At 32.4% G+C, this 25,824-nt stretch overlaps 1 protein-coding gene across 1 annotated transcript in view; it reads right to left on the minus strand.

The window, feature by feature from the left end:
• Positions 1-2,852: 2,852 nt before the first annotated feature.
• LOC140452481 (uncharacterized) overlaps positions 2,853-25,824 on the minus strand; it is a 66,128-nt gene continuing 43,156 nt past the window's right edge. Inside the window, exons 8-11 of the mRNA XM_072546771.1 lie at positions 22,108-22,322; positions 15,914-16,190; positions 15,118-15,657; positions 2,853-9,809 (exon numbers count right to left, since the gene is read on the minus strand). Of these exons, the coding sequence (XP_072402872.1) occupies positions 9,669-9,809; positions 15,118-15,657; positions 15,914-16,190; positions 22,108-22,322 (1,173 nt within the window). The 3' untranslated portion in view covers positions 2,853-9,668. The remainder of the gene's footprint in view (positions 9,810-15,117; positions 15,658-15,913; positions 16,191-22,107; positions 22,323-25,824) is intronic.

Below are 25,824 nucleotides of genomic sequence, written 5' to 3' on the forward strand. Positions count from 1 at the left end.
AAAGCTAATAGTACTGCCATTTATAATGATCATTCAAAATTTAGTCACAATTGTTTATAAGATGGTTGCCTAGTGAACGCCGATTAGAAAAAGGCTGGTAAGTTTTATTCCGTATTAGTGTAAAAATAAGTATTTTATTTTAATAAAGGAGTTGAAATTCTAGTATGATGACGTGTTGTGATCATACATATATGAATATTTATATACAAATATCCAAAAGTGACACCGAACCATTTTTGATGCTGTATCCTATAATCTACTTTGCCAAAGGTATAGCTTAATTTAAGGAACTTTTTGTTATGTATCTTATACTTTACTTTGCCATATATTCAGTATTGTGAAATATTTTGTTTTGTACCTATCCTACACTTCATTTCCAATTACATTTTGTTTTAATGAAACATTTCAAAATGAACTCATTCAGTTATATAAGTATAGTGTTTCCTGAAACACTATACTTATATTGTAATGAAACATTTCAAAATGAATTCATTCAGTTATATAAGTATAGTGTTTCCTTGGTTTCAGCGAAATACCAATACGACATCATCAAGGCCCGAAAAAATGTTGGCATTACTTCCACCGCCTTCATCCGATATGGATGATTCGAGCGATAGTTATACTAAACCATCTAGAACTCAAAGTTCTGAAGTCGAAAGTTTATCTTCTGAAGTTCATTTTCACCTTTCATCTGAAATTTTTGATACATTACCAGATACAGATTCAGTATCCGAAACTGAACATTCAAAACCAGAGCTATCAACACATCAACCTGTTTATAGTAGACCTAAATCTATTTGCAGTATATCTAAATCTGCTTTGAGTCCTCTAAAAACACGATCACAACATCAGATACCTGGACCATCTAAAGAGATTAACGACAATACTAACCAATCTAAAGACAAACTACAAAGTAAACGCACGAAACGGCAGAATTTGGTTGAATACCACTGGGCGAAAGAAGAATTTTAATATCCTGCGAACATTCCCGAAAATAACTTTTCTGGGGTGGATGAATTAAAGTCACCATTAGAATATTTCAAAATGTTTTTTTCAGACCATCTATTAGAGTTGATTGTCAACAATACAAACCTTTATTCCGCTCAGCAAACAGGCAAGTCGATAAGCGTTACCTAAGATGAGATACGTGACTTCATAGCTAAACAGATTTTGATGGGTATAGTAGCTGTGCCATTATACTTGGACTATTGGAGTGTAAACTTCAGATACGATAAAATATCAGAAATAATGCCTTTCAAACAATATCAGAAAATTCGCCGGTATATTCACTTCGCTAATAACGATAATATAAACAACGATCAGTACTGTCGAATTCGCCCAGTTTTGGACATAGTGAGAAGAAATTGTTGTATTATAGAAGAAAAACGCCAGAGTATCGACGAGATCAAAACCAAAAAATGGGGTTTTAAAATATATGTTAGAGCCGGCATTTCAGGGTTTGTGTACGATTTCATAGTTTATGGAGGGATGATACTTTTAGACAGCATACTTTTTCACAAAAAGAAGAATCCTTAGGATTGAGAGGGGCTAAAGTTGTTTTTTAGCTAAATTTTAGCCCTGGGAGAATGAGAAAGGATCGATTAAAAAAATTGTGTTTTAGATGATGACTCTCTGAAGAAAAAAGGAAGAGGGTCGTTTTGTTCAAGAAGTGACAACATTAATAAAATAAATGTTGTGAAATGGTTTGATAACAAACCTGTTGTCCTAGCTCTTCTTCTTCTTGATGTGCCTATCCGTTACGAATGTTGGCGATCATCATGGCAATCTTTATCGTATCTCTAGCAGCACGAAATACGATTTGATAAAGTTGATCATTTTCCTATTTATGATACCAAAGGCAGGTGTAGGTATTGAAAATCGGGAGAGACACACTGGTCATGTTCAAAATGTTCTCTTAGATTGTGTTTAGTAAAGGATAGAAATTGTTTTAATTCTTTTCGTAATAGCACATAAGTAAGTTATACAACAGTTTTGGTTGTTTATGACTAGAATGAAAAATTAATATCTTCTTTATTACCTACTTTTTGCTTCCATTTTTTATTAAAAAAGTAGTTTTAGTACTTTTAGTTTCTACTTTTATTGTGAGGTTTCACCTCTTAGACTATGTTTCTTATAAGATACATGATAAACTTTTACAATAAATTTGGATATTTGACTATATATCTTGTGGGATACAGTCCATATGTCACTTATTTATAAAAAGAATAATATAAAAATAGTCGAAATGCTTTGTCAAAAATAACTGTTATATTAAAGCTTGCCAAATTAAGGGTTAACTCGAGAAGGCTCTGAATTTTGACATAACTACCTGAAGATTCATCACTAGATTCGTCAATATAGTCTAGATCACCTTCAGCATCAGACTCTTCTAAAAGTTGAAGAACTTTCAGATCAGACAATGACTTTCTGTGCCAAGCTTGATCACGCTTAGCAATTTTTTTTGTGATCCATAACTAGAACAGTCCGATAATTGATCCACGAGAACTGCAAATCAATAACTACTAAAATCCTCGCCAGGAGCCAATGAACACACCTGGCACGTTTACATTACATGCAGGTTACTAGTTGCGATTTTAACTCAAAATACTGTTCAAAAATGCTACTATATAAGGAAATAATGAAACAAGACCATAACAGTTACCTTTTTCAAAGTCCAAATAGATTTTGTAGTATCTTTCCTTCAATCGAGTCAACCGAATTACGTAGGCACATACACACTCGGAACCAACCTTCTGTCGTTAATACACTAACATATATATCCGGCACAATAAAATTCGTTGCAGTCATGAAGCCAGCTAATATTGATTGTGTAAGGATAAAAATAAGCACACTATAGAAAAATATATTTATTAGAAAAAACACACGTAATAAAACAAACTGATTAGCAATCTAAAGAAAAACACAACTATTTATTAAATATTATTACACTATTAACACTAATTTAAACAGCCTTTGAATATGGCAACAAGATGACTGTATCTCATTTTATACTGGTAATATTTAAAAAAACTATCAGTCAAACTTTGCATATTTTTACTTGCTTATTGCTAATAAAATAGGATATTACTTTTATCTTGTTAATACTTTTTGTTAGACCTTAAGTACGTCGGAAATATTTAACAAACAACAGAGCTTAACAGGAAGTACGAAATAAAATACATCATCTATAAATTAGACGTGTTTTAAATTTTAAACGATTCTTTTTAAACATCACCGTTTTTCATTAAGATATCAACGCCAAATAACGACAGTCCTTTTGAAGTATTGAAATACATCAACAGTTTTATATTTTTACGAAGTTACACAAAATTTTTTTTTTCTGTTTTTTTTTCTTTTTTTAATTATTATTTTATTTTCCATTCCATTCCCATTTTTATTTCAAGAGGACTTACGGCGCGAATTTTATAACTATTGCAACATTTAAAATGGTTAGAGTTATTAAATACAAAACACATATTAAAACGATATTCTTTGGTATTATATCCAAAAAAGGACTATTTAAAACGCTTAAGGTGCGCTTACATGGGCAACAAAAATTGATCAATTATGAGCAATGATGGTCGATTTGGCAAAATATTTAGCAACTACGACAAAATGTTTAGCAATAGTACACAAGAGGCATACGATAATTACAAGACAACAAGAAACGAAACACTTTTTCTTGTAAGTAGAATAAAACATAATCACTGGGAACGTTTTTCGAAAGAAATGAAACATGATTTTTATGGTCTGCAGAAGGAAATATGGAGCTTTATAAGAGGTCATGGAACGAACATAAAGAAACTAATAGACTCAAAACACATAGAAAAAAATATATGGACTGACTATCTCAAAAAGCTCTCGACAGAGGAAGAACAAATGACGCTAGAACCGAAAATACCAGAAATTACCAAAAAAGAACAAAAGTAATATAAATACACAGAAAGTACGAAAAACCCGAAAAGTTGAAGGTAAACATGGAATACCAAACGAACTACTGAAATGTTGTGGCGCAGCAATCACAGAACAATTAACAAAATTATAAAACACAACAAAATACTTGCATTGCTATACCCACTGGATATTCGGCAATTCGCATCAGCGACTTTGAGCCACATGGAATATATGGAACAATTAGAAGCAATATTGCCGAAACAATCGCCGAATTTTATTGAAATTGCTGTCTATCACTCCAGACTGATCCATTCCTGTTGTCGAGAATTATTGCTCAAAAAATTGTCCATATAAGCGCAACGTTATAACTGTTAAATATAAATATATTATAATAAAAACGATATTCTTTTGTAGGAAAATTGTTTTAAGATGGCACTTTAAAATCGTTGTAATGAGCATACCTTCCTACAAAAGACTATGTAAAAATACTTTCGTTAGAAAAATAAAAATAAGTAGAAAAATATTTTAAAAAAATACATTCCTAATTAAACTATTTTTTCTAAATATCACCGTTTTTCATTTTCAACGTAAAACACCGAGAGACCTTTTGAAATATTGAAACACAACATCAACAGTTTTATATTTCTATAACGTTAAGATAATATCACAGAAAATTTATTTATTTCATTTTCCATTCCATTTTCATTTTTATTTCAAGAGGACTTACGGCGCGAATGTTATAGATATTGCACAAATTATGAAAAACGTTCATAGTATGTCAGGTACATTATTTAAAAAATCTTAGATAACACTAACGAGCTTTATAAAATGAGAGTTTAATAAATCTCATTTTATACTGGTAATGTATAACTATGTTGGACTATCTGTCCAACTTCATAAAATATGCTTACTTGCTTAGTGCTAATAATATCAGTAGATAGCTCAGACCTGTAGATAGTTGGGAATATGAGGCGTTCAGAACCATAGTGAATTAAGTCCACTTTTTACGAAAATTAAGTTAGCGGTGGATCTATGTTCTACAAATAGAAATCTTTTCGGTGCTATAACAAACCACGTCCAAAGTTATCGCAATAATAAACAGATGGCGTTAGTTTATTATGTCTCTGAACAATGTGTCATATTATTTCAGGACAGAGTGGATCAAGTCCAGTTGACTAGTCAGATTGTGCTCAGTGTATCTATCGTGATCATTTATGATTAAAAATGGATTCAAATGACGACATTAATAATTTATCTGCATCATCTTCTGATAATTATATACCTCCAGAACTACACTCGTCTACAGATGTGATCCAAATGTGATCATCTGATCTTAAAAATAGCTGCAGCAACTGAACCTGAGACATCCAATTCACTTATTGTTGAGCAAAATGTTCATCTAGCAAAAGCAAAACAAGCTCGAGGTGTACTAAAATCGTACAGTGATGACGCATCAGATGAACACTATGTTGATACTTTTGACCTCTAAAAAGTGCACCCTCTAGTGATAGAGCACCTGCGAAGTGGTTAGAAATTAGCTGTATGATGTACGAGAGAGAAGATCCTTGGGTTTTGAAGTACAAATCTACGCTGAATGAAGATTTTTCGTTTTTTACTACCTCGATGGCCAAAACAAATGTCTGAAAATTCAGTGGTAGTCAAAGTCATCTGTACTCCACACCTACATTCGTGACAGAAGCAAAGAAAAAGGACATGCTGTCTCTCCTCCCATATCTGCCACCAGTCACACACTATCATTTTAAAAATCTCTGCATCAACACAAAAACCCGTTCACGAAACAAGCAACAGGGTGAAGAAGATGACATAGACGATCATGAACTGGTCTATGATGATTCAAATTAATGCCACTTAAGCTGTGAGAGTATTATTGAACATTGTTGTAATAAGTTTTTTATTATTTGTTATTATTTTTTGCAAGTAAAATTCTAGTTTTGTCATACTTCGTTTTTTAATCCATTTTTTTTTCACCAATATTTCAGAGTAATAATGGATCAAGTTCAATTTTTTCCAAGAGCTTTAATTATTTCCAAAAGGTTACTTATTTAATATTACACATACTTTAATTATTTAAACTACATATTACATAAGAAGTTTTCACTTAGATTCGGTTCGTTGGTGTATTATGTAATAGTGGAGAGCTTGTTAACTTTAACTCTAAATATCTCTGACTTATGTATTATGGACATGATCCACTATGGTTCTGAACGCCTCATATAATACTCTATTTAATTCTACAAATAACAAAACGAAACAAACAACAAAACATTTTGAAATGCCGTTTTTTGCGCTGAATGTCATTTTAAAAGTGATCTTCAACTCTTATATCTTATAGCTGCGTTCAAGATTAATGATAATATAGGACAAAAGAAGGCAGTGTTTTTTTAAATTCAATAGAACCTCAATATTACCTTCTATTTTTAGTTAAAATTGAAAAAACTTTAATTATAAAAAAAACTAATGAATCATTGTGCTATTCACGGGGACCTTCATCACATAACTGATTAGACTAGAAATGATTAAGTAAAAAATTTAGGAAGACGTTCAGGAATACTAAAAAATTTAACGAAAGAATATCTGGATAATCTGAAACATTATCGTAACATCTTATCGGCGATATTATATATCAAATCTAAGATTTAAAATGTTTACAGCTATTAAATATATACATATATCAAACGATATTCTCTGGTAATATATTCTAAACATGACTATTTAAAACGCTTAAGGAGCGCTTACATGGACACTAAAAATTGCTCAACTATGAGCAATGATGGTCGATTTCGACGTGACAAAATATCAAGCAATTTACGGCAACGGCAACAAGTATCGATTTGTCAAAATGTTTAGTAACTACAATATTGATCAGAAAGTGATGGAGTCAAGGAAAGCTAGTCAAAAATTAAGTCTAATATCTTAGCCTCAGCTAAAATTATTGATGAAAGACATATAAATAAAAATAAATCGTTCCCAAGGCTCCATGGTTTTGTACAGAAGTGGAGGCACAATATGTACAGAAAAGCAAAAAGCTTACCTGACAATATGTCAATCAAGACACAAGAGGCATAGGGTATTATTAGGCAATAAGAAACGAAACACTTGTAAGAATAAAAAATGATCACTGGAACGTTTTTCGAAAGAGATGTAACATGATTTTTATGGTCTTCAAAAGGAAATATGGCGCTTTATAGGTTGGCAAACAACAGAGGTAAAAGAGCATACCAAATATAAAAGAAATTGACTTGAATATCTACCCACAGGATGTTCGGCAATTCGTATCAGCGACATTGAGCCATAAGGAATATATGGAACAATTAGAAGCAATACTGCCGAAACAATTGCTGCATTTTATGGAAATTGCTGTATATTGCTATAATAATTAGTCTAGATTGACCCATTTTTGTTATCGAGCAATTATTGCTCAAAAATTGTCCGTATAAGCGCAACGTTATAACTGTTAAATATAAATATATTATAATCAAAACGATATTCTTTTGTAGGAATTTTTTTTAAGATGACATTTTAAAAATGTTAATAGGAACCTTCCTACAAAAGACTATATAAAACTACTTTCTTTGTTAGAAAAATAAAAATAAGTACAAAAATATAATTAAAAAATACATTTTTTAAGTATAAAAATAGATTCAACTATTTTTTCTAAATAACACAGTTTTTCATTTTCAACGCCAAACACCTAGAGACCTTTTGAAATATTGAAACCTAATACCAACAGTTTTATATGACGTTTAAGACTAATGATAATATGAAAAAAATTTATCTTTTTAAGCAAAATATAGTCGCAAACATACGTCATAATTTCTTAGTAAAATACATTTATTAAATATAAAAATAGATTATTTCTAAATATAACCGTTTTTCATTAAAATATCAACGCCAGATAACGAGATTGCTTTTGAAATATTGAAACACAACATCAACAGTTTTATATTTCTATGACGTTTTAATAATTTCACAAAAAATTTAATATTTTGTAACTTTTTTTTTTATTTTTATTTAATTTTCCATTCCATTTCAATTTTTATTTCAAGAGGTCTTACGGCGCGAATTTTCGATACTTATTGCAGACATGAAAAAAGTCAGTCTATAGTTACTTTGGTTACTTCAGGTAAAAACTGATAAGGTACTCTTTAAGTCTTATAGTAGAGTTATAAAATGAGTGTATCTCATTTTATACTGTTAATGTCTTATAAACTATTGGTCAAACTTCATAAAATATGCTGACTTTTCCTGAAGTTACTGCTGAATAGTTACTTTGGTTACTTCAGGTAAAAACTGATAAGGTACTCTTTAAGTCTTATAGTAGAGTTATAAAATGAGTGTATCTCATTTTATACTGTTAATGTCTTATAAACTATTGGTCAAACTTCATAAAATATGCTAACTTTTCCTTAGACCTGTAAGTGGTTGAGTATATATCTGTTTAATTCTACAAATGACAAAACGAAACAAAGAACAAAACATTTTGAAATACCTCTTTTCGCGCAGAATGTTTTTTTAAAAAGGATCTTTAACTATATATTTTGAGCTGTGTTCAAAATTAATGATAATATACAACAACATAAGGTGTTGTTTCATTCAATAGAACCACAATGTTACTTTCTATTCTTAGTTAAAATTAAAAACAAACATTAATTTTAATAAAACTAATGAATCATTGTGACATAAAAGGGGACCTTCATAACATATTGATAGACTAGAAAGATTAAGTAAGAAATTTAGAAAAAAATTCATAGAAGAAGATTCAAGAAAAAAAGGAATATTACAAAATTTAACGAAAATTGAATATCTGATACTCTAGTTAATCTGAAACTTTATAAACGGTAAAAAGTAAATTGAGTCAAAGTTAAAAAAGTTGGCAAAATTACATATTTAAGAACTGTCATAACAGACTAAATAGACCGAGAGATAAAAATAAAACGAAGAATAGCAATGAATAAAATCGTAAATAAAAATGATAGATAGTCGTTAAAACAGTAGTAAGGCCTACACTTATGTACAGTAGCGAAACCTGGACAATAATAAGGAGACATAAATCAAGAATCAACGACCTTAAAATTAAGTTCCTGAGAAAAACAGAAAATTGCTAAAGAATAGACAAAATCAGCAACGAAACAGTTAGACAAAATCTACAACTAGAACCCATAAACGATAAAATCGCAGAAGGACAACTCAGATGGTACAGGCATGTGTGTCAAATGTCGGACGAAAGACTTCCAAAACAAGTATTCGAAACACGAGTGCAAGGAAAAACAGAAGAAGAAAACCAAGAGCTAGATGGATAGTGTCAGAAAGAAAGTTATGAAGAGGGGTTTAGTATGGGAAGAAGTATGAAGTCAAACACATGACACGAAATCGTGGAGACAAATATGCGGAGCTTAACCCAAGCCGCCTTACACCTAAAGGTAGAAAGGCTTAGGACTAAGTAAAGGCGATGACGAAGATAGAGAAATGACATTTATTATATGTCCAATGATCCAATCATAAAAATGGGTGATTAAAGACTAAACACATCGCAAAACAAGTTAAAATCCTCATTATCGTTATTATTTATTGACAATCAAACAAGTTGAAATAAACTAAACAAAAATAGCTACAAATTCGAAAGAAAGTATTTTACATCTTCAAGATGTATTTTGACATTCAAGAAAAAAGGCATTTCAAATTGTTGGAATTAAAATTATTGATATAATTATTACTACTAATTATTTTATAACGAATAAATAACGTATAAAACGTTATTTTTTGGGCTTGGGAAAAAAATTATTTAAGGCAGCCGTCAGGAAGTGGTTAACTTGTGGAACGTAGTTTTCTCCCAGGTCGACGCCGCAAATCGGGCATAAATTACTCCCACTCATTGTTGTCATGAGCAGACAATCCTAAAAAAAAAATCAAACAATTATGAATGACGTAGAATAATAAATCATCATTCATTTTTGCTGCAAACACTATTTTTCTTAGTACGTCTCTCCTAGTGTTGTGACAATCGTTTATTTTACAAGGACCGAATCAATCAGTGACCGACTCTAAAAACGACCGAATGATTTCAATCGTTCGTTCGTTTCAATACTTTTCGTTGTCGTTTAAAACAATCGATTGATATTGCTGAATCGAATGAAAACCGATAGTATGGCTTAAAAGAGAACTAGAAAACCGTATTTCATATAATATATACTAAAGAGTTATCAAGTAAAATTTTATCCTTCCGTTATTTTGACACGTAAACGCTATTTTTTTACGGTATAAGTTTTAACGGATATGTAATTTTAGAGTTATCATATGGTCGAATTGGTGCTTCACGTTAATAGTTTGCAGCTATCAGTCAAATGTTGTATGTGAGCAAAATAATTATTTTTTTTTGTTTTATGTTTTCTTTCACCCAAGATATATATTTTGTCTGGTTTTGTACATTTTGGGCTTCAAAGTTTTTCTACAGAAATATGGAAGAAATTTTAGAATAAGCAATATTAGTTGAAGCAAAAGTGTTATGGAAGATTTAATACTAAATCATATTTTAAATGATAACATACAAAATGTACATTCTGTGTTCAATTTTGATAGCTTAGAGCCCGAGCAAGCCAAACAGTATTTTCGGTTTGAAAAACCGGACATTCCAGAGGGTAAAACTCTTTGCAATTCTTTTACTAGTAAAAGGTTATCAGTGCTTGTAAAACGCAGTCTTTTTGTCTTTTTCACTATTTCCATGTTCATAATTGATAAATATAATGAAATATAATAAAATGTTTTATTTGTCTCGCAGACGCTTAACCAAGAAAACATGTGTTAACTAATGCACAGAAATAAAATAACAGAACAGAAACTTCAATCTCCGAGTCCCGAGTCTTGACGAATTGGTAAGACTCGCTGCTAACGTTACCGTATATCAAACTCGCTATTCGACGTACGGTAACGGAGCCCATAAACGTTAAAATCATTTACGTTATTCAATTTTCATAGTTCGCATGCTCCATTGCTAAAATAACGTTACCGTATTCTCACTCTTTCACTTGATAACTCTCTACTATTACCTTCATTGTCCTTCATACGTTTATGTTAGTGCGAGTAGGACTTAGCATTTTCTAGAAGAAATATTCGAGAAGCTAGAATTTATTGTTTTTGTTTTTAGGTTCTTAGTGTAACTCAGAAATAATTATTAATTTATATGGAAATATGTGCTGCATCCAAATATAAATATTCATTGTCATTGTGCATATTTTCGAACGAATCAAACGCGATTGGTACAACACTAGTCTCTCCAAATATTTGTCGAGGGAAATATCAACTTACACTACCGAGTTACCCCATAATTTGAGCATTCGAAAGGGCGTTGAAATGATTTGTAGCAGGTTTAACATCAGACACTCATTAGTGGTAATCACAGATTGATTTACTCAGCCGTTAAACTGCGATGCGAATGGCAAGGAAAAACAAAAAGCATGGCCTCTAATCCATGACAGTCCTTAGATGGAAGAGAGTGCAAATGATCTCCAAAATGAAATTTATGAATCACCCGCAAGTGGAAACATGTAAAACTATACTTAAAGAAGTGGAACAACCGTTTTCACGTGAGCATTGGATTGTCACATTTATTTTGAATTAGAACACTTGGCTTGGATAATAGCGAATTGGAGTCTTGTATTTGTGTTGTTTTCCGATGAATCGCAACTCTGTCTTACCCGCTTAAATAGGCATGCAAGAATGTGGCGACGGCCAGGATATTCAGGAAAGTATCGAGAGCTTATCTTTCCTTATCTCTTCTACTACTATGTTAAATGAACAGGGTTCATTCCTTGTCGTATTCATGTTTCCATTGCGATTGTGTTGGTGCTACCTTCTTCTGTTGTTATTTTAGCTCGCGATCCATTCATAGTCATTTTTGTTAATCTGATTAGTTTTGCCGGTATATCATGAATTTTTATTTCATTAAATAATTTATTTCGTCCAATACAGTCAAAGGTTGGTCTTAAATCTATAAAGAGGGTGTGGGGTTCTATGTTGTGCTCGTGGCATTTCTCGATTGTTTGGGTAATTATATGGATCGCATCTGTAGTGGATCTGGTTTTCCTGAATCCTTGCTGGTTGTCCACAGTTTTTTCACACTGAATTAAGTGAGTCTTTGTCTGATGAGGGCTGTTATAATTTTGTAGTACTTAGTAGAGATATTCCTTTATAGTTGTTACAGTCTGTTACTTCTCCTTTGTTAAATATTGGTATAATTCTGCATTCTTTCCAATCCTTCGGAATTTCTTCTACTTCCTGTATTCCAAATAGGTTCTAGATGCTTGTTGACAATTTTTCCCCTCCGTTTTTAATCAGCTCGTTAGGAATTTCATCTGGACAAGGTGGTGTATTTTTGTTTAATTTTTTTAATGATTTGCAAACATTCAGTGACAGTAGGTGGGTTATGTTTACTGGAAGTTGCACATGTACAAATGTTACAAAAATATCGCATAATCTATTCCTGATTCTAACCAGGTGAACAGGAACAGCACCATGAGTAGTTTTTAATCTTGTGATAGTTCGTGCTGATCGTTTGGATATATTATAATGTGTGGTAATTCTGTTAGGGATGGTAACGTAGGATGAATCTTGTAATAATGTTTATTTGATGTGTTCGTCAATATTTTCCGTCTGTCTTGCAGTTAAAATTTATTTTTTGATTATAAAATTTGATTAGATCTGTCACTGTGTAAATATATTCTCGTATACCAGAATGAGTAGAATCCTTAACAAGCTCGTCTACTATGTCATTACCTTTTATCCCGGTGTGACTTTGTGCCCAAATAAATGTTACATCTTTGTTTCTCACTTTTTGTTTAATGTCACATATCAGCTCACATGTCTTATGTCAGTATTATTAAGTCTGCTAAAAACTGACTTGAGTCTGAGATGATCACAGCATCTTGAAAATTTTCGTGCTTTAAGCAAACCAGACCTTTCCTAATAGCTACAGCTTAGTAAGTTTGTGAGTGAGTGAGTTTTAATTTCTTAATATTATATATTGTGACTTAATATATGCTTCTATTATATTGCTCGACCAGTGTTGTTACCGGGCTCATTACAAGTAGTTATGTCGTGGGATGTGTAGGAGCACGCAATAGTTTTAAAGAAGGTTAATTCCGATAACATATCCATCTTGTCATACACGTTACTCACTCCATTTAACCTTCGAAGGCAGATCATTGCTACCGTTCCCCCTTTATTCAGTCTATGTTAAATTCAACAGTAAGGTTGGTTGGCTACCTAAGCCCACAACTAAATTCTCTTTTGAAAACCACCTTAGTTTTAACTCTGGTTTTAACAGCTTTTGTAGTTATCTCATATATCGTAAACATCCATTCGATTTTACGTAAATTTCTATATCCCTTTAAAGAGTAATTACCGATTGAAGGTTCGACCATCTGACACATATCACAAATTCTGGTCTCATCTTATCTCTCCAAAATGGTACCCAGAAGAGACTTTTGAAGTGCTTTTTAACAATTATCTCCTATGGCGCTGATAAGCTAGCCTATCTTTTAATTTTAATTCGTAAGTAGCAAATTTTTACATTAAATAATCTTCTTTGATCAAATAAAAGGCATATATCGAGCACAGTTTAATTTAATCTTGCCCAAGTACTTTCGATCCCTAGATCATCTTCAGGGGCATCTGAAATAAGCCAAGAAACGTTTTTTTAACTAAAGAAATTGATTAACTTCGATAAAAACTCGAAGTTTATGGTTGATAAAAGGTTTTTATGTGATTAACGTTTATAGACTTACTTCGTCAATTGCGGCCTATCCGACAAGAATAAAATGTCATAAACATATAATTGTACAACACACAAGGACAAACAAACACTTTAAAATTATTGAAAATAGCTACATTGCGTACAGAAGCCGGAGACAGAATGGCTCCCGATCTAACGGAAATGTTGGGGTGACATGTGACAAATGACAGCTTGGATGAGCAGTCACAATCATAGATATGTGATCTGCACCTTTTAAAAATTCTATGAAACTAAGTATTGACCAAAGGTCCAACTGATACTACTATAGGAGGTCACTGATGAAATAAAAAATTATATAGAATATTTTTAAGTAGACTAGAAATCTGACTATGTAATTAATTTTTAGTATTTTAATTACATAGTCAGATTTCTTCCTTTCTACAGTACTGATAGTGCTTGGTAGACCATTTTATTGTAGTCAACTACCCACTGTCTAATATATTGTTTAGTCTATTTCTTGCATTCATACTTTACGTCGACTTCAGTTGCTCTCAAACTAACACCCTAATTATTATAGACAGGTTTGAGTGTGAGATCTGGATTATTCAATCTACTTAAAAATATTCTATATAATTTTTTATTTCATCAGTGACCTCCTATAGTAGTATCAGTTGGACCTTTGGTCAATACTTAGTTTCATAGAATTTTTAAAAGGTGCAGATCACATATCTATGATTGTGACTGCTCATCCAAGCTGTCATTTGTCACATGTCACCCCAACATTTCCGTTAGATCGGGAGCCATTCTGTCTCCGGCTTATGTATGCAATGTAGCTATTTTCAATATTTTAAAGTGTTTGTTTGTCCTTGTGTAGTGTAGTGTGTTGTACAATTATAGGTTTATGACATTTTATTCTTGTCGGATAGGCCGCAATTCACGAAGTAAGTCTATAAACGTTAATCACATAAAAAACTTTTATCAACCATAAACTTCGAGTTTTTATCGAAGTTAATCAATTTCTTTAGTTAAAAAAACGTTTCTTGGCTTATTTCAGATGCCCCTGAAGATGATCTAGGGATCGAAAGTACTTGGGCAAGATTAAATTAAACTGTGCTCGATATATGCCTTTTATTTGATCAAAGTTCATTTATCCCAGCATTCAACCTTATATTTAAATAATCTTCTGTCCACAAGTTCTTTCTTGTGCATTTCAGATTTTCTTCTCCTAAATTTATAGCTGAGGATGACAGAGATGTCGAAACGGGTCCAATATTTTAAATATTAAAGAATTTTTAAAATGTTAGTAATCTTACAAACCACATTAGAGATATACTTTTCATTATGAACAATTTAAAACTATTGCAATGGCCAATCGTTCAACAGAAGAAGTATTTTAAATAAATTTTAAAATGGAATAAAATTTGTCTAATATATGTAAAAGAAAATAAAATGCAGCAAATAGTGGGAATACTTACTTTGCAGATAATATGTAGGCATACGGTAGTAATAGCTTTATCGGGGAGAAAGTGACACATACTACATTTAAAAGTATCCTTAACTTTTCTCAAATATTTTGACTTTCCATCTTTTAGTTTATTTTTACATTCCTTCCACAAATCGGCGTTTTGATAATCACCATCTATTAACAACTGTACATCTGCCGGAAGTACATATTCTTCGGATTTTGGTGCTTTTGGTTCAGATTCGTCTGATTTTGGCGCAGATTCATCTGACCTTGGTTCAGATTCATCTGATTTCGCTTCACATTCATCAGATGATTTGGACCACTTTGGGGGAATTTTTGCAAATCCTTTTACTGCAATTGATTGATAATCGTGTGATTTTAGTTCACACTCTTCTAATTTTGGTTCACATTCGTCTGATGATTTGGACCATCTTGGGGGAATTTTAGCAACGTCTGTTGCTGGAGTTGATCTCTTGCGTTTATGACTCCTCCTAGGTTGAACCCTATTTTCTTTTTCGGAGCTTTTATATTCTACATAATCTTCAGGATACTAAAATAAAAAAGTAACATAAAATATGTCTCGAATTATTAAGTATTGTACTTCCCAGAGCCTTCTTTCAGTAGTGACATATTCTAGGCACGTCTGATGTGTTTTATGAATGTAAGTATAATGACATCAAAGAAATAATAATACAATAAAGAAATACAACAAATTCATATAGCCCAGTCTAGAAATGAAGAAATTATTTGACAAAAAAGGCCCCGAGAAGAACTATAGTTAATTATTGGGAATTTAAAATACTTACAATAACGTTATATTCTATTCCATTTTTGTGCCACGGTGCGGGTTCGGGATCATCTCTGCGTAAAAAAAAACAATACTTTGCGTATCCTTCACTTGTATCTACTGTGTAGCTAACAACTTTATAAATCCCATCATAACGATAACCATCGTTTGGACAAAATCTTGATTCTTGTCTCTTATGCGGACATCTAACCACTCGAACTGGTAGTCCAGCCTGCCAGTCTTCTGATTGGGCACCTTCTGGGTTTACTTCGGCGTTGCAGCATCTGGCTAGGGCTCTAAAATATTTTTGTGTTATCGAAAAAAAAAAAAAAAATTCAAATAAATCCTGCTACCACCAAACATCTGACAAACTTCTTTAATCGTGTATATGAATCTGGGGCACTACCTCAAGACTGACATATATACCACTAGCCACAAAGGCGCACTGACCCTTCATGCAGCCTTCCGATCATACTCAGGTCTGATTATGTCACGACGCATGTCACTCTGGCTATATTCTCGTTTCCAATTTTACATTAGTCTATGCTGATCATGGAAGGTAATCTGCGCGTTACGTTAAAACATTTCAATAACCGTGATTTAGTTATTTAGTTGGAAGATCTAATTACAAAAAAAATCGTTGATAGAGAGCAGTGAACGTAAATATTGGGTACATGATGCTCGGAAAGAAACATTTACCTCATCTGCTGGATGACGAGACCAATTTTTTTGACTACTTAAGCATGCTGATGTACCGGGTTTCTCATTATATTTTGACCCCCGCTTATTTTCCTTAATTTCAGGAATATAAAAAAAAAGTTTCAAAAAAAAGTTGTATTATTTTATCTGTATCGACCAACAATGTAGCAACATAACAAATTTTGTATACAGGGAGTGCCCAATAAAATGCATCTTCAATATTTCAAATGGGACACCCTATATTTTTTTATAGTTTTGAGTAGTCCTGCATTTCCTGATTAAAAATATATAACATTGTGTAGCATTAGTTTTGTTCTATAATGGCATATGGTACTACAAAAGGGTAACCATAGGTGTCTATGCAACTGACATTTCAAAATGAAACAATTATTAATTTATTATAAACTGTCAGTCATACCGAAATGGGTCATACTGCAGATGAAAAAGTAGATATATTCTCAATTTATGTAAAAAATAATAAAAACAAGCAAGCGGCAAGAAGAGAATATAGGCCGATTTATCCAGATCGACAGACTCCTTTTGCAAATACATATTTATATAACTATCGTCATGTCATAAATGAAAAAATGTTTGAACGGAAGAAACGTACTATCGTAGGAAATGATGATGAAGATCTTAATACTTTGCTTTACTTTGAAGGTAAAAATTAAATAATTAAATACTAGATTAAAACCATAACATTTTTATTTTAGAAAATTCCGAAACTAGTCTAAACAATGCAACTAATGCATTAGAGAAAAGCAGTGCGACGATACATAGAGTTTTAAAAAAGCACAACTATAAGCCGTACAAAATATTACCGGTACAAGAACTTACCGATGTTCATAAGAGAAAGCGTTTACAGTTCTGTCAAGACATGCTTACAAATTTGAACAATGATCCTAATTATTTTTATAACAAAATATGGACAGATGAATAAAATTTTTCAACTTCAGGCATTTTTAATAGAAGAAATAGGTATTCGTGGGAACAGAAAAATAATAGAAAAAGAAAAATTAAACAAATAAAAAAGTCAGGAAGAAAATCAATAAATGTGTGGTACGGAATATTTTAAAACAAAATAGTTGGACCATTGTTTTGTGATTATAAATTTGGACACAGTCATTACAGAAGTGGATGAGTTATTAAATCAAAATTATACACAAAATCAATTAAAAAGTATGATATGGCAACAAGATGGAGCACCGCCACATAATGTCGTAGCCGTTCAAGAACATTTAAATAATCAATTTAATGTGTGGATCGGCAATAAGGGTACCATTACATGGCCACCAAATAGTCCCGACTTAACACCATGTGATAGCTTTTTATGGGGGTTTTTAAAAGACAAAGTGTATTTTGATTTATAAATACAAATATTAACACTATCACGACAAAAGTTCGCGCGTAAATTGAAAATTTAAATGGTCATAATAACACAATATCTGAGGCATTAGAAAATTTGAGACGAAGATATTACTTGTGCATTAATAACAATGGAGGGCACTTTGAGTATCTATTGTAATCTTAAATGTAGTATTGTAAGTAATTAATTTTGTTGAATTTTTCTAAATATATTTTTTTCTTATCTTAGTATAGTATAGTAGTACCATACATCATTATAGAACAAAACTAATGCTACACTATGTTATATATTTGTAATCAGGAAATGCAGGGCTACTCAAAACTATAATTTTGAGTTTTCCCATTATAATTTCCTCATAACGTCTTCCAAAGCTTGATTGAATAGTTTGGGTGATATAGTGTCACCCTGTCTGACTCGTTTGTTCAACTATTTTGATAGATGTTGTTGCTTGATCATACATATTGGAAATTAAGTCCGTATATCTATAGTCTATTCTTCCATTTTGTAAAGACTTCTTTACTGCCCAATGTGCCACCTTATCGAATGCTTTTTCAAAGTCTACAAATGCCAAATACATTTTTATATTCGTTGGCCTTTTCAATTAATATTTTTATCGTAAGCAGATGGTCGCTTGTACTGAATTCTTTTCTAAAACCGGCTTGCTCTCTTGACTGGTAATTATCTAACTTAGTTTTTCTGTTGTATCTGTTTGTTAGTAGTTTAGTTAACAGTTTGTACATTACATTCAGTAGCGTTATGGGCCTATAGTTTTTCAGATCTTTTCTATCGCCTTTCTTAAACAGTAATAGTGTTTGCCTCGTTCCATGTGGTGGGTATTTGTTTTGTGTTCAATATTTTATTCATTAGTACATAAAGGACTTCCACTGTAGTTTCCCCCCCCCCATTTTTTAGCATTTCCACAGTTATTCCATCTTTCCCAGGAGGTTTGTTATCATTTCTTTGAGTGCCTGTTTTATTTCATTCTTACTGATTTCTGGTTGTAGGTCAGAGTTAACGTTCTTTATTTTCAGTTGTAACTGATTACGGATTTCTTGGGTTAGTTTTTGTTGTTTTATAGAGATTTGTATAATATTCGTGCGTTATCTGTAAAATTTCTTTTATATTGTTGGTATCCACTCCTTCTTTGTTCTTTATGCTATTAATTTGTATGTTTCCCAGGTTCTGATTTAAGCACTTCATGTTTCTATTTTTTTCAATTGTTTTCTTTATCTTTTCTTCCTGTTCTCTCCGTTTACACTCCTTGATATTTTTTCTAATAGTTTTGTTTATTTCTTTGTATTCCATTTTATTTCTGTCCCCTTATTCTAGTAATGTTCTTTTTGTGTTCATAAGAATCTTTGTTTCCTGGGATATGAAATTTTCTTTTTTTGTTGTTGTCTGTGCTCTTTACCCACTTTCATTAGAGTTTCAGTAAATATCATGTTTATTTCATCAATATGTTTGTTTTCTATATCTTCCTTGGTCGGCAATATTTCCTTTATTCTCTCTTCGTACGTCTGTTTTTCGTGTTTTAGTTTTTCCATGTCTAATTTCTGATTATTTTCCATTTTCTTTCTTGTTTCAAATTTACTATCAATGATCCGCTTGGCTCGGACTAGTCTATGGTCGCTACCAGTTGAGGAGCGATTTAGGGCTGTTATGTCTTTAACCATGGATTTTTGCGTTGAAAGAATATAATCAATTTCGTTTTTAGTTTCACCATTGGGACTAATCCATGTCCATTTTCTTTGGGGTTTTTTCTTAAAGAATGTATTCATTGCATATAGTTGCTTCTCCTCCAAGTAATTCATCAATGTGTGTCCTTTATCATTTCTTTTGCCGTATCCATGGTGTCCTACTTTGTCTTCTTCATATAGTTGTTCTCCTATTTTGGCATTGAATATATATATATTTATATATTTATTTATATTTTTAATTTTATGCTTTTATACCAGCTTAACATAGGTTATTTGTGATAATTTTACTGCCTACTTGTAAAATATGCAAAATTGTATTTTATGAATTGAACAATTTTTTAAACATTTAAGGTATAGTAGTAGTAATAAGATCGGAAGGCTGTATGATAGGTGTGTCCAACTCTTATGACTAGAAAAGGTAATGATCTCATAACAATATCTCTGATAAACGCAGCAGTCACGCAGCAAAAATTTTCGTAAGGACCATCTAGTATTGTAGAATTGAGATTGAGAATATTGTAACTGTATTTACAACAAATGCGATGATAAACCTCACAATATGGTTTCAGAAAGAGTAAGCGAACAAGATATGCGATCCTGGGACTAACGTTAGTCGCTGAGAGCTATTTGGAAGTGAAAAGAAACCTCTGTACCTGCTTTGTTGATTACAAAAAAGCTTTTGATCGAACCTTAATAGAAATTCTCCCTCAAGTGTGGTTGAATAGACGTGATATCACTCTTATTTGTAATACGTTTTGTAATTACAGATGCTTCATTCGAACAAAAATTGGTAACACTAAATTGGTAAACATTGAACGAGAATATTTATTTTTGTGTTCCATAGAAGTCGTGTTCCATCTGTTTTGAGAAGCTCTGCCAGTGTTCCCTTTGTCTAACCAAAGTATTCGTGTCATTTCTGATTCCTTTATAGTGGTTGTTTGTATGCCTGTTGTGTTTGTTATGTTCTGTATTGTAACAAGGAATTCTTCTTTTCTTCACATTTTGTCTTCACTTCCTCTCTAAACCATTTTCTTTTGAGTGTTCGTTACTGTCCTCTCTCCAAATGATTCTGATGCTGCGTTAATTATATTATTTTTGAGTTTTTCTAGCTTTCCTCGATGTTATCGTTTTCTACTGTTTTATTCTCAGCCATCTTCGCAAGTATTGAGTGGATCCTTCCTTCGACTTTGATGTTTGTTTGTGTTGGCGCCGCTCTCTTGGATGTAAAGTATTATATACTACGCGGTTATACTCTTTTCACACAATTTTTAAATAATCTTTTACTCGAAAGTAAATTTATAAGGTTACATTTATACTCTAGAGTAAAATTTTACTCCATACCTTCGTTATGGAGATGACTCAGTCCTAATAATCGACAGACAGGGAACAAAGTCTTCAAATTCAGATACTTTAGAAGCTGGGTAACTGTGGACCTTGAGCAAGACAGAAATACGTAACAGAATTGAACAGGCAACAACAATATTAGTAGAGGAGGAAACCTGGGTCACATATTTAGTACCCAAGTACCAAAAATTGATTATGGAGGGAAAGATTAAAGGAAAAAGGAAATACTCGTGGCTAAAGAATATAAGGGAATGGACAAACTTCAATGCCTATGCACTTTTCAGAGCTGCACAAGATCAAAAGAAGTATGCCAGAATTGTCGCAAACGTCCAGTAAATAAATATGGTTATTTTTATATAAATAAGAAGGATTACGTGTTGCAGATGACAAAGAAAAGAAAGAATTAAAGACAATATCGCATTAGTAAAAAGGAAAAATGAAAGAAACAGAAGTCAAAAAAGAGATAAACACAGCCTAATATTATTGTAACTTCCTTATTAATTTTTCTGCTATAGTCTTGTAGAATATACTGACGGTTATCAGCCATCATAAACGTTTGGAAAGTACTTTTAAACAGCTTTTTTTTTAGCCTCAAAATATTTTAGCAGCCTTAACTTCAACGGATTATTGTAATTCTTCAGAAAAAACTGATATAAATGAATTTTTCTAGAATATAATCACCACACTTTAAATATTTTAATTATTAAAAAAAGAGACATTAGGACAGATTTTTTTCCAGGTTAACATTGCCACTCTTTTCCTGGACAACTACGTAGACGACTTTACCATTAGCAAGATATAGGAAACTCACGGAACCACACTCATTAATCCGAATATTCGCACGATTCGGTTAGTTATTATATGTGGTTAAATGCCAATCAATAAAATATTATATTCTTGTAGAAATAATCACAGACATTTGAATGTTTTGATAATCATATAAATCTAATAACAAGTGGTAGCTTTAAGCCTTTAATTTTATGTAAAATATTGTTTTTATACACTACTTTTAAAGAAGATTATCTGTTACAATTCGTGCAAAACAAATTCTTTAAGAGATTTAAGATCTTATTTTGTACAACTTATGAAATTCAATAAAAAACTTACAAATTATTGTCGGTCAGGCCAAGTTCAATTGGATCCTTTTTGCCCTCCACTTCATATGTAGCTTTGGCCTTCATAACCATGTCATCACACATATAAAAAAATTCATCACCGAGGTCCATTTCGTTATTGCCTTGTACAATGATACAAAATGCTGATTCATCACGACTTGCATGTACAAAGCCAAGTAAAGGTCTATGTACACCAGCAGTTGATAGCTGAAATACAAGAAACATTTATTATTGTTATTACATTTATTATTAAGAAATATAATGAACTCTGAGAATATCATGGGTTGACAGTTACTAATGAGGAGGTGCAGACAAGTATAGAGAAAGAAAAATAAGTAGAAACGACTATCAAAGAAAGAAAGCTGCAATATCTGGATAAAATAATGCTTGGCAAACGATTAGATGCAAAAAAGAAGACATATCCTAGAAATTTGAGGGAGTGGTTTGAATGCAGTTCGGGTCAACTCTTTAGAGTGGACGTTTCTAAAGTCAAAATAGCCATGATGATAGCAAACTTTCGCAGATGGTACTCGAAGAAAAAGAATGGTAGTTTTGTTAATTCGTCAACACTCCGTACCCACGCAATCCCACCGGGTTCCATATATAAAACAAGAGCCGCTGCACGAGAGAATTAATTTATGCACGACATTATTTTTGTTTGGATTTTTATGACATCAATTACCTTTTATTTTTCGAAGGTATTAAACAGTCGTTTAATACATTGAGTCGTACGTCGATACTATCGTCGTAAGATTGACATTTAAATTTTGTTCATATCTAGAATATAATTTTATTTTGTTATTTATTTGTTTCGAATACATTTTTTTTTATTTAAATGAAACTTGAGTTTTACTGAGGCTGCTGTCTAAATGAGCTACCCGTCGCAAATTGGCTACAAGAGCTACCCGACAGACACAGACACCTGTCGTAGCAGGTGCCACGACATGTACACGTCGTGGATATACACGCCTGTCCAAAGAGGAATTACAGCACAAGACTGAAAAGGTCAGCTTAGATTCCAAAGGAATACCGAAGATCTAAGATCAAGGCTAAGAAACTTTTTTAAATATCGCGGAGAACCGACAGGTACGATCCCAAAAGTCAAGCCTTCCAAAGAATCTGAACCCGATGTATCAACCCAAGAAATTTCAATTATCAGAAGACAATTACAAAAGCTTGAAAGATACCGGGAACGTACAGCCCCAAGAGAATACGATGCCAAATTTGCGTGATCTAGATGCAAAATGCCATGTCACATCCGTAAAAATTGAAAAATCCATGGAAAACATTCTGTACATGTTGCGGCAAAGATGGAGTTTACAAAAGTGACTGCTGTATTCCGTCAGGATAACCAATAACAGACTGGAGAAATAATAAGTCGTTCCAGGCTGTGTAACAAGATTCGACTCCATTCGTTCTCACCGTTACACAACCAGCGAACAACGACTTTCGACTTTTTGCAACATTAAAAATCGGTCATAAAACTTACAAAGCGCTAATTAATACAGAAACTATTAAAACTTATGCCGGAGACAAAATAGGCATACAAGGACTCACTAGAAAGCTACAGAGGAAGAATATAACCAGCGAACGGTTCATTGACGGAACTAAACAAGAAATTAGATAATTACCGACCCGAAAAATATTCATAATAATAAACCAAGAAGTGAACAAGATATTAAAAGAAGGAACTACCGAACAAGTGGTTTGAGTTCACCGATTGTACTACAGTATACTTCCTCTATAACGAACATGGTTATTACGAGGTTTCGCTTATAACGAGATACATTAGATGTCCCGTGAAATTTATATTGAACTATAAGCCTCTATTGCGAGGCAAATTTGGTTATAACGAGAGAAAATAAGATCCAAAAACATGGTTTTTTACGTTTTTGGCTCGGTCGTGGCTATAAATAAATACCTTTTTAAATGGCCCCTCAATAAACTTAACTGTCGCCCGCAATAAACTTCTTTACAATGAATAAATACAACTGTTTCACATCTTTAGAAAATATGATAGATAGAATGATACTGGACAATTTAAAGCAGTTAAAAATGACAGAGTTCTTAAAATTGCAGAAGCAATAGTTTATGTTATTCTTGAAAATACGCTTTATACATTATGTAGTTGGAAAAAAATGTAAGTAAAGATTTTTTCTTTTAACGTATATCATTGACAATAAAAGTAAACAACTCTTTTTTGTTTTGTTAGAAAAAAAGACAAGTTTCAGAAAGTCAACGAGCTATCAGATAAGGAAGCATAACTGTTACCCAGAATATTGGAAATTCCAGACTCAAAGAGGAAAATTTCATTTGAACCCTCGATTTTATTTTCAAATACCTATGGAAGAGAGAAGCCGCCCATTTAGCGTACCCGCAAAGGGCCACTTTCAATTTAGAACTACTTATTTGACCTGCACGCCGCTTGAGCAACGTTTGAACGTCTACTGGATAAAATCATATCTCCCGATATGAGTTCGCATTTGCCTAAATAAAGAAGAAGAAATAAAAACCGATCCGGAGAAAACCAGCGCTATAACCGAACTTGCGGCACCGAAAAATATGTGTCAGCTTCGCCTTTTTCTAGAAATAACTTCATGGTACCGCTGATTCATCGACAATAGCAGGATCACTAAACATACTTCTGGACAAGAGAGTAAAATGGAAATGGACCGATAAACAGGAACACGCTTTCAAAGACCTTAAATCGAAACTTATATAGGACCCCAGTGTTATTCCCAGAATTTTCAAAAACATTGTACCTGCAAACAGATCCATCAAACTGTAGACTACGTGTTGCGTTAACGCAGAAGTATGACGGACAAGATAAAGTGATCGCATATGCCAGTCGAACTCTCACACCGGGTGAGACAAGATACTTTACAACCGAAAAAGAATCCCTCGTATACGGAATAAAACAAATGAGGTCATACGTAGAAGGTTACAATTTTAAGGTCATCTCAGTCCACTAGTCCGTGAAGTGACTGAAGAACCTCAAAATTCCTCTGGTCGATTAGCTAGGTGGAGTTTAGAACTAAAACAGTACGACTTACGTAATATACAGAAACTTAACCAGGTATCAGATGCTTTATCCCGGAAAATACAAGTTATAATACTGTTGGCTAATCATATAATGTAGATTGCTTCCATCAAGAGTTCCATATAATGGAACTCCAGAGGTAGTTTACCCCCTGCATAGGGTTGATTAACTCGAACTCACTGGATACTCATAATTACTTTATTGGTTCTCTAAGTACAATAACAGACAGTACCCAGTTGACGGATGAAAACACTAGCTTCCACTGTTCACTCTTAATTCTTAATGATCTACTCCCTTTATTTTCCGGGTGTTTAACTCACGTGCGTTTTATTTATGCATTCATGTTTTTCTAATATAATTTGTACACATTATTAAATAAGCTTACATTGTTTACAATTGCCTACAATTAATTACATTGCAAATTTCACTAGGTCAGCGCGTGTTCTAGTTACCAAGATATTTTCAATGTCATAAACAAATAATCGTATTTAGCAATAAGCAATGAATAATATTATTAAAAGGATTTTAAATTTTTAAACTGAATTGGGTTATTTAGATCTGATTTCTGAATGCTTAATTAAATCCCGTTACAAAGTAACCCATAGCGGAGAACCAGAGTTGGAATTGGAAACAGCATCAGCACTAGAATCGTGCAAATGGTTAATTGAA

This window comes from Diabrotica undecimpunctata, chromosome 10 (assembly GCF_040954645.1).
Source record: "Diabrotica undecimpunctata isolate CICGRU chromosome 10, icDiaUnde3, whole genome shotgun sequence".
Classification (NCBI taxonomy): domain Eukaryota; kingdom Metazoa; phylum Arthropoda; class Insecta; order Coleoptera; family Chrysomelidae; genus Diabrotica; species Diabrotica undecimpunctata.